General features: G+C 39.8%; 2 protein-coding genes across 7 annotated transcripts in view; one reads left to right on the forward strand and one right to left on the reverse strand.

Moving 5' to 3' along the window:
• The window catches only part of LOC120232541 (intraflagellar transport associated protein), a 65,665-nt gene extending 59,597 nt beyond the window's left edge, over window positions 1-6,068 (reverse strand). For 2 of the 6 annotated variants that reach the window (XM_039233328.1, XM_039233322.1), the window contains exon 1: window positions 5,937-6,068. In XM_039233328.1, coding sequence (XP_039089259.1) covers window positions 5,937-5,943 — 7 coding nt within the window. In that variant the 5' untranslated portion in view covers window positions 5,944-6,068. Of the gene's footprint in view, window positions 1-1,785; window positions 1,806-4,922; window positions 4,993-5,288; window positions 5,361-5,818; window positions 5,838-5,936 lie in introns of those variants that run through there. The other 4 variants (XM_039233327.1, XM_039233324.1, XM_039233325.1 and 1 more) reach the window with 4 other exon arrangements.
• A 345-nt stretch (window positions 6,069-6,413) lies between these two features.
• RAG2 (recombination activating 2) lies at window positions 6,414-7,997 on the forward strand. Its single transcript, XM_039233329.1, has one exon. It carries the CDS (start codon window positions 6,414-6,416, stop codon window positions 7,995-7,997), a length of 1,584 nt encoding a protein of 527 aa, XP_039089260.1.
• Window positions 7,998-10,080: the final 2,083 nt, after the last annotated feature.

Here is a 10,080-nt window from a genome sequence, read left to right on the forward strand (position 1 = left end):
CTCCACATGTAAAAAATGAATCTAGCCACAGACCTTACACCCTTCACAAGAATTAACCCAAATGGAACACAGACCTAAACAAAAAAATATACAAAACCATAAAGTCCATAGCTCATGGGCATGGCATCAACTTTTTAGATACACCATCAAAGGTACAATCTATGAAAGAAATAACTGATAAGACAGGCTTATTAAAGTTAAAAACTTCTGCTCTGCAAAAGACACTGACAAGAGAATAGAAAGAAAAGCCACAGACTGGGAGAAGATATTTGCCAGAGACACATCTGACAAAGGACTGTTATCCAAAATATACAAAGAACTCTTAAAATTCAACAATAAGAAAACAAACAACCTGGCTTAAAAAATGAGCTAGCAGGGGTGCCTGGGTGGCTTAGTCGGTTAAGCGTCCGACTTTCGCTTAGGTCATGATCTAGAGGTTCGTGGGTTCAAGCCCCGCGTCGGGCTCTGTGCTGACTGCCAGCTCAGAGCCTGGAGCCTATTTCGGAGTCTGTATCTCCCTCTCTCTCTGACCCTCCCCTGCTCACACTGTCTCTCTCTCTCTCCTAGAAATAAATAAAATTTTTTTAAAAAATGAGCTAACAAAGATATACAGATGACAAAAACAAAACAAAAAAACCCTGAAGAGATGCTGCACATCATATGTGATCAGGGAAATACAAATTAAAACAACAATGAAATACCACTACACAGCTATTAGAATGACCAGAATCCAGAACACTGACAACACCAAATGCTGGTGAGGACATGCAGCAACAGGAACTCTCATTCATTGCTACTGGGCATTGAGCACTTTAAAGATATTATCTGAGGGGCACCTGGGTGGCTCAGTCAGTTATGTATCCAACTTTGGCTCAGCTCATGATCTCCTGGTTCATGAGTTGAAGCCCCACATCAGGCTCTGTGCTGACACCTCAGAGCCTGGGACCTGCTTTGAGTTCTGTATCTCTTTACCCCTCCCCTGCTTGTGCTCTGCCTTTCTCCCTCTCTCAAAATAATAAACATTTAAAATTTTTTAAATTAAAAAAATAAAATAAAGACATTAACTGCTTTAATCTTTTTGCAACAATCTTTTGGGGTGACTATTTCTATTATTCCCATTTCAGAGCAGAGAAAACAGAGGCTTAGAAATTAAGATGACTCCAGTGGAAAACGGCAGAGCTGGTAAAGAAAACCAGGTCCGTTTGACTCAAAAGCCCATTTGCTTAATCATTTGGCTATGCCATATTATACAGCAGCTCCTGATGTATGATATGAAGCTGGTAATAGGCCTCCAATAATTAGAATGACTTCTGAGCTTTGCATTAAAGAACATGAGACTACTGAAGAGCAGTTCAAGATCCAATTGACTGACATTGGTGTTAGTGGTCTCTGCTGTAGGAAATAATAATTTATCATTTGACTCTTAACAGTATTATTTAAATCGTAGCAATTATATTCATTTTCTTCTATATTTTTCTAAAACGTTTTTAATAAAAATATAAATCAGGTTTCAGCCACGTTTTGTTTTGTTTTCTTCTTTACAAATAGTGGATTGTGTTTCCATTGTTCACCAGTAAGGAAATAGTTAAACCTTGAGCATATACCCTGGTGGATATCTCCCTCAACCATCTAAAGAAAAGAAAAAAGGTCACAGTCAGTTACTCCCGTTAGATCAGTGCGCTGGAACATCTGTAGGCACACACACATCCTCTACTGGGAGTCGCCTTCTTGCCACGGTCAGAGTGGGCAGTCAGTGAATCTTCCCCAAGGGCTGACATATAATACCTGGTTTAGCAGCAAAGATCAGAGAGGGGTGAGCAGCCTCTCTGGCCTTCAGGTAGGTCCGATATCTTCATTTCTACCAAAGCTGAAAGACAGGCACCTACGTCTGTCAACTTGAAGGGAAAGATGATGCTCCACTTTAGCAGCGGGTAAGTTACAGATGGATTGGGTGTCCAGATGGGGAAGGGATGCTGTAAAATTAGGAAACTGTGGGGCTTTCTGCTGTCAGGCTGCTGCAAGGATTTAATTCCTGTGGCATCAGAGCCCATGTGTTCATCTGAGTACATAAGTGCTTATCTGGCATAAGTGTCAGAAAAAAAAAAGACCTAATTGTGGCTTCAGTGGCAGCAAAAAAAAAAAAAGCAAATTCATGTATGCCTCAGACCTGATTAGCTGTGCAAGATAGTGTTAATTCATGCCCGCAATGACCTCCGTTACATGAGCTTCCCTACACTCTTGGAGCAATCAGGAAAACACGGGCAGCACTGATCAGTAGGATTCAATGCCTCCCAGTACAGTCCCTTTCTCTGGAAGGAAAAAAAAAGAGTCAGTTCAGACACAGGAAACTACAAACCCAGACCTCACACCATTAGTCCTCTTTTGAGTCTCACCCGTGCCCTAGCTTCACAGTGAATAAATGAAAACCTCCCTGCTGAGCAATGTTAGCATGGGGTTGGGGGAAATTGTATAAATTTATTGGTCCTCTATTTCTGTCTGTTAAAAAGAATCTTTAATGTGTGGACTTTGAAACTTCTTTCAGTTGAAGAACAGTATCCCCTTTTTCAAAACCTGCCATTTTTTTCATCTAGCTTATTTAAAGAAAGCAGATTATTTTAGTTCTACTATCACCTTTTAAAAACTCTTAAAAAAACAAAATGTGACTCATATAGTCATGTTAAAGCTATGGAAGAGGGACAACAGTGCACTCCAGTGAAGATATATTTAAGTTAATAAAGCAAATTTCAAAAACTAAAAAAAATATGGCAAATTAACGTGAAAACCCTGTCAATGTTCCTGTTTATTCTTTAAATATGTATGTTATCTGGTCATGGCTTTAAATGGGTAATCTAAAAATTATATAGACAGATACTTGAACTGCGTTACAAGAGGAGGTAATTCACCATAACAGTAATAAACCTCCCTGTTCTTAGGGGCCTGAAATTGAGGTGTACCAAGAACAGGGCATCAAAGGGAGAACGGGTCAGAAGTCATTAAGGACCCAAATTAAGCTGTAAGAAATGGGTATTCCCTGTGTCTTGCCCAAGAAAATGTGTCTGTTTCATCTACAGTAATCATGTTTTCACTTATGAGAAGCCAAATTCCCTGTGACAACCTTTAAATGAAGCCAACGGGCCACAATGAGAACTTATTTTTCTAAAAAAAGGTTGCTGTTTAAAAGTCAGTGTTCTTGGTATATGTTCACCCCTTGGGATCTGGACTCCATGACCCCTGTATAGCTTGCTTTCTATCCCAGTAACGGTCTTCAGAGATATTTAAAACAAACAGGCTTTGGCTTCAGTGCTTCAATGCTCCCCCCACCCCCAGAAGTGGACAGCTGTCTGACAAGCACGTATCATGCTGAGTGTAGTCACTTACGGGTTTCATTTACTGAACTGAGGATCAACAATATTTCCTTTTTTTTTTTTTAATTTTTTATGTTTTTTTTTTATTTATTTCTGAGAGAGAGAGAGAGAGACAGCATGAGCAGAGGAGGGTCAGAGAGAGAGGGTGATACAGAATCTGAAGCAGGCTCCAAGCTCTGAGCTAGCTGTCAGCACAGAGCCCGATGCAGGGCTCGAACCCACAAACTTTGAGATCATGCACCGAGCCGAAGTTGGACGCCTAACCAACTGAGACACTCAGGTGCCCCAACAATATTTCCTCTTAATTCCTATGGAGAACATGTTCTTAGTTGCACAGAGGCCTTCTCTCATGCATACTTGGATGGGCCACAAATAAAGACGACACCCATGTTATTTCATAAGCAGGCCAAGTTGCTGAACCTTCAAACTATCATGAAGAAGAGGCGGGCTTGCTTCCATGACTTTAGTAATAACCCTTCTCATTCACCACGTCCTCACTTGGTTTAATAATCTGCAAGATGTGATTCTTAAAATATCACACCTTGAGGACTCTCTCAAGTAAACTAAAACTAAGTAGAAGAGAACATTTAGCGCTTAATTACATCTGATCTATAGAAGTGTTTGAAGGCAAAAAGCCTAACCAAAATCTCATTAGACTGACCAAGGAATCTTTGCAGGCAAAATTAAAACTATGGTATCAACTAACATTTATTAAATGCTTATTATGTGCCAGCCACTGTGCTATGTGATTTACATGTGTTATCCCATTTATCCTTCAAAACAACCCAATGAATCTGTACTAATACTATTCCCATTTTACAGAAAAGAAAGAACAGAGAAAAACTAACTTGACCAAGATAGTTACATAGCAACTAAATTTCAGGGCCCAGATCTGGACTCAGACTGCAAAGTCTGCTTTTTTTTTTTAATTTTTAACATTTATTTATTTTTGAGAGACAGAGAGACAGAGTGTGAGCAGAGGAGGAGCAGAGAGAGAGGAAGACAGAATCCAAAGCAGGCTCCAGGCTTTGAGCTGTCAGCACAGGGGCCCACACAGGGCTCGAACCCACTAACCGTGAGATCATGACCTGAGCTGAAGTCAGACGCTTAACTGGCTGAGCCACCCAGGCACCCCCAAAGTCTGCATTTTTAAGGAGATGTTAGAGAAAGGGTAACAGAAGAATCAATGAATTATTTCCTGTTATTTAAGTTGAAGTCACCACCAGCACCTCCATTGTAGATGCTTATCCAATTCTCATTAGTCTAAAAAATTCATCAATCTATACCCACTGACCAGATCCCAGATCCTCAATCCCTTCTAACCATTCCCAACATTACTGAGTTTCATCCACCATGACTGGCAGGTAATTGTGTTCTAACGACCCTATTTTAAATAAGTTCAAGCATAATTATAACTATCACAGTTTGCAAAGCCTTATTGTAAGTGCTTTACACGTAGTAATTTACTAATCATAACTTATATCAACTAAGGAGGAAGGTAAATTATCTCATTTTACAGATGATGAAACTGAGACAGAGTGATGTTAAATTACTTGCCCAAGTTCATATAGTTGGTATGTGACAGAGACAGGATTTGATTACAGCCAGCAGCCTTCAGAGTCCATACTCTGAGAGCCATATTCAGAGTCACTGTTTCATACTGTTCTTGAAGCATAATAATAATTTACTCTGAACGGTCAGAAATCTGTACCCTTTTGTCTCCTTTAGCCTTTCGTTCCTAGGACCTTATTCTGCAAACAGAATATATTTCTTATTAAGGCTCCTGGCATCTCCCTAAGGTAAGTGATAATGATAATAAAGTCAAAATGTATCCATTTGACTTCGTCTAATAAATACCTTTTTAAAAATATTATAATACTAATATTAAATCCTGAATAATTCTGACACCTCTTTGCTTAGTACCTGCTTACTACAGCGTTACTAAAGAATTATGTCAAATGTCTTGAGCAGGAAAGAGCGATCTGAAATAACAGTCACTAACTGTAATTTCCTAGAGGGAGGGCGTAGAGAGAACGGAGGGAGAGGGGTATTTGGGAACGTTCTCTGCTTCCTTGAAAGAACCCTAAAAGCAAGACTGCAAGAGTGATTGAGGAAAAACAAGGGGCTTTTTTGACAAGGCCCTCACTAAAATCTAATTACAGTGTTTCCACTAGGAAATCGTTATCAGGTAATTTCTCCCCCGCGCTCCAGGTATTGAAAGACTGGTCTTTGGCTTCCGTAAAACAGTCACAGCTTTGGTGACCTCGGTGTCCCTTTCACCCCCCGACTCGGACCCAGCAACCTAAGGACGTTCAGGGGTGCAAGTGAGCCTAGTCCCCGAAAGCATCCAGGCGGGAGTCGGCAAGGACGCCTCGGCCGGGCCGTCCCTCCAGGCTGCGGTTTCCAGGCAACCCCGCTAGGACCAGAAGCAGCTGTGCTTCCTACGGGGTCACCTGTTTAAGAGGCCCCGGAGACGCACCGGCGACACCGGGCAGCAGTCGGCCTGACGCCCCTCATAGTGCTGCAGCTTTCCCGTAACCCGGATGTTGGGTCTGCGCTAGCCACGCTCACCTCCCATTCCCTAGCTTTCCGCCTTGGCTCCCTTCTAGTCACTTCGCACTTTGGGCGTCTTTATTCAGAGAGGCGTCCCCGGAGTCGCTTCTCCTGGAGCAATAAAAACTGTCGTGGCCACACATCCCATAGAGAACGGATTGCTGGGAAATGTAGTTCTTTAGGCCGACAAGCGGTGAATCGGCCAGGGAGGAAAAAGGACTACAATTCCCAGAAATCTAAGGGAGGGTGGTCCAAGTAGAAAACATGTCCGGACTGCTTGGATCCTATTAGGAAGGAAGAAGGTTCTGTGTCTCTTTGCTTACCTAGCTGCCTGGATTTTGCTCATTCAGTCCCTCCACAGGCTTGTGGAAGAACTTTTTTTAAACAAGCTTTTTACATGTGAGGTGATCCAAACATAGTGATTTATATGAAGACATATGGTAATTTTTTGTGTGTAATTCTTTCAGATAAAAGATCCACCCACGATCAGAAAATATGTCACTTCAGATGATAACAGTCAGTAATAACATAGCCTTAATACAACCAGGCTTCTCACTGATGAATTTTGATGGGCAAGTTTTCTTCTTTGGCCAAAAAGGCTGGCCCAAGAGATCGTGTCCCACCGGAGTTTTCCACTTTGATGTAAAGCATAACCATCTCAAACTGAAGCCTGCAGTTTTCTCTAAGGATTCCTGCTACCTTCCTCCTCTTCGTTACCCAGCCACTTGCATCTTCAGAGGCAGCTTAGAGTCTGAAAAGCATCAATACATCATTCATGGAGGGAAAACACCAAACAATGAGCTTTCAGATAAGATTTATATCATGTCTGTTGTTGGCAAGAACAACAAAAAAGTTACTTTTCGCTGCACGGAGAAAGATTTGGTAGGAGATGTTCCCGAAGCCAGATATGGTCATTCCATTGATGTGGTGTACAGTCGAGGTAAAAGTATGGGTGTTCTCTTTGGAGGACGGTCATACATTCCTTCTACCCAAAGAACCACAGAAAAATGGAATAGTGTAGCTGACTGTCTGCCCCATGTTTTCTTGGTGGATTTTGAATTTGGGTGCTCTACATCATACATTCTTCCAGAACTTCAGGATGGGTTATCTTTTCATGTATCCATTGCCAGAAATGACACCATTTATATTTTAGGAGGACATTCACTTGCCAATAACATCCGCCCTGCCAACCTATACAGCATTAAGGTTGATCTTCCACTGGGTAGCCCAGCTGTGAATTGCACAGTCTTGCCAGGAGGAATCTCTGTCTCCAGTGCAATCCTGACTCAAACAAACAGTGATGAATTTGTAATTGTTGGTGGCTATCAGCTTGAAAATCAAAAGAGAATGGTCTGCAACATTGTCTCTTTTGTGGACAACAAGATAGAAATACATGAGATGGAGACCCCAGATTGGACCCCAGATATTAAGCACAGCAAGATCTGGTTTGGGAGCAACATGGGAAATGGAAATGTTTTCCTTGGCATACCAGGAGACAATAAACAGGCTGCTTCAGAAGCATTCTACTTTTATATGCTGAAATGTGCTGAAGATGACGTGAATGAAGATCAGAAAACACTCACAAATAGTCAGACATCGACAGAAGACCCAGGGGACTCCACTCCCTTTGAAGACTCAGAAGAATTTTGTTTCAGTGCAGAAGCAAATAGTTTTGATGGTGATGATGAATTTGACACCTATAACGAAGACGATGAAGAGGATGAGTCTGAGACAGGCTACTGGATTACGTGCTGTGCTACTTGTGATGTGGATATCAACACTTGGGTACCATTTTACTCAACTGAGCTCAACAAACCTGCCATGATCTACTGCTCTCATGGAGATGGACACTGGGTCCATGCCCAGTGCATGGATCTGGCAGAACGCACACTCATCCATCTGTCAGAAGGAAGCAACAAATATTACTGCAATGAGCATGTGAAGATAGCAAGAGCACTACAAACCCCTAAAAGAGTCCTACCCTTAAAAAAGCCTCCACTGAAATCCCTCCACAAAAAAGGTTCTGGGAAAATTTTTACTCCTGCCAAGAAATCTTTTCTAAGGAGGTTGTTTGATTAGTTTCACAAAAGCCTTTCAGGTTCAAGTGCATCAAATTTTTAAGCCCACTTTAAAGAAGCATCACAATGATGAAAATTATATCATTGAAAATGCCTGTGTTTTCTTTTAGTCTTATGAATTAAGTGCCAGGGAAAAGTGCTCATAATACAATACTAAATACTTGAAAAATTTTTAATCAAAGTTATGAGAATTTCTGACCTGAATTTTTTCACTCAAGGAATCTTCAATACAGAAGCAGTAATAGTAATCAAGATATGTTTATATCCTTTATATAATTTTTGGCAATAAATAAGCTATAGAGTAGTTAAGACAAAATTAAACTAGTAAAGAAACTAACATCCAAAGGAATTGAATGAATTATTTTGCACAATATAACAATTTGGTAGTTGGCCAAAAATTTAAACCAAGATCACCTGTATCCCATGCTAGTGGTCTTTATACATCTCTAACTCTAAACTGATCTCTTGATTATGCCTATGAACAGGAAAAGTTCCATATAGCTTATTTAAGCTGTAAGATAGACAATCCCTGTTGACAAGAAGGAAGAGAAAAGGACTCTACATCGTTTGTTGTATTTTATCAAGTAATCTGCATGAGCTTTCTTCAGAGGACTCCACATCAAGTTTGCTATATTTTATCAAGTTACCTACATGAATTTTCTTCAGAGGATGTCCCCCTCCCCGCATCTGGTGCACAGATGATGGACCAATATCAATTGCTTGAACCAATTCTTTGAGAGATTTAGTGAAAACTGAAGTCCACAGCTACTCAGCAGTCTACGAAAAGGGAATAAGTCGGTGCACGCTAGGAAAGAGCCACCAGTTAAATCTCATAAAGAACAGTAGTAGTATTTCCCCCAAATACAAGAAGTTTAAAGAATGTCCTAAAGTTAATAGGTAGAAGATTATAAATGGGGAAAAATAAATGTGTGTGTGTGTACGTGTCTAGTTGACATGTGGAGTTGGATGCCAATGAAAACTGTAAAATCAATGAGCTTGCTATGGTTCAATTAGATACTTTCTAGAAAGAGAGTTAAAAAGACTGTTTTGAGGCTTTAAGACATCAACTAATAAAAAAAAAAAAAGACATCAACTAATAATTAGATGACCTTAGAAATAAATGTTTTTCCTTTTGGAGTATTTTTCTGGAAAAGCATCTTACTTTAAGAGTTTAAGCCATAGCTTCTTACTCATCAGTATTCATTGAAAGTCTACAGTGTGTGAAGTTCTATTGCCAGATTTAGGGCACACATGACCATACAGGAGATAAATCCCTGGAACACAAGTTCATCTGCTACCAGTTCCATGTCTTAGATACTAAAACTAACTTGGATGAAGTAAATCATGTTCAGTTTGTTTCAGTAATGTTGCCTAATGAATATTCCTTTTGAACCATTTGCTATGCCATTGCTATGATTTTTTTGTTGTTTTTGTCATCTATGTAAAACTAATAAAACATTAAAATGTCTTCTGTTTATATTGATTTCTTCTGATTATTACTATGCATAGTTACCCAATTAGGGACAAAAATATTCCATTTAATTTTCTCAGGATCACTCTACTTTGATTTCTTTCTTTTTTTTTTTTCCCTGCTCACAGGAAGTGGCATAAGTTAGAACTGAAATATCCTTTACAGAGTTCAAAAGGTTTATTTCCTCAAGAGGCATTCCCTTAGCTTAACTTGTCTATAGTGACTTAGTAGCTGAAGAATTATTACCATATTTATTTTGTAGTCAATGAGATTAAGATATGATAACCTAAGTGATTCTGAATTCACTGGGTTTTCTATAGTTAAACTCAGAGTGCCACAAGCATAGCAACTTTTAGTGTGTGTGTATGTGTGTGTGTGTGTGAGTGTGTGTGTGTTATGATTATGTGTTACAAAGGTAAGTACTTTGGTTTCACGACCATATATTTGAGTAGAAATAGGTCTTTTTAAGTCCTAAGTAAATTTGTCAGCTGACATTAAAGATAATGAGGTTTCTGTTCTGATAAGCACACGCAAACATTCAAATGGGCCACATTAGAAGAGTATTCATTTATTCCAATGATATACTGCCTTTGCTTAAAATAGTTCTAGAATT

Source organism: Hyaena hyaena, unplaced genomic scaffold, assembly GCF_003009895.1.
Source record: "Hyaena hyaena isolate Hyena2069 unplaced genomic scaffold, ASM300989v1 scaffold_74, whole genome shotgun sequence".
NCBI classification, from domain to species: Eukaryota; Metazoa; Chordata; class Mammalia; order Carnivora; family Hyaenidae; genus Hyaena; species Hyaena hyaena.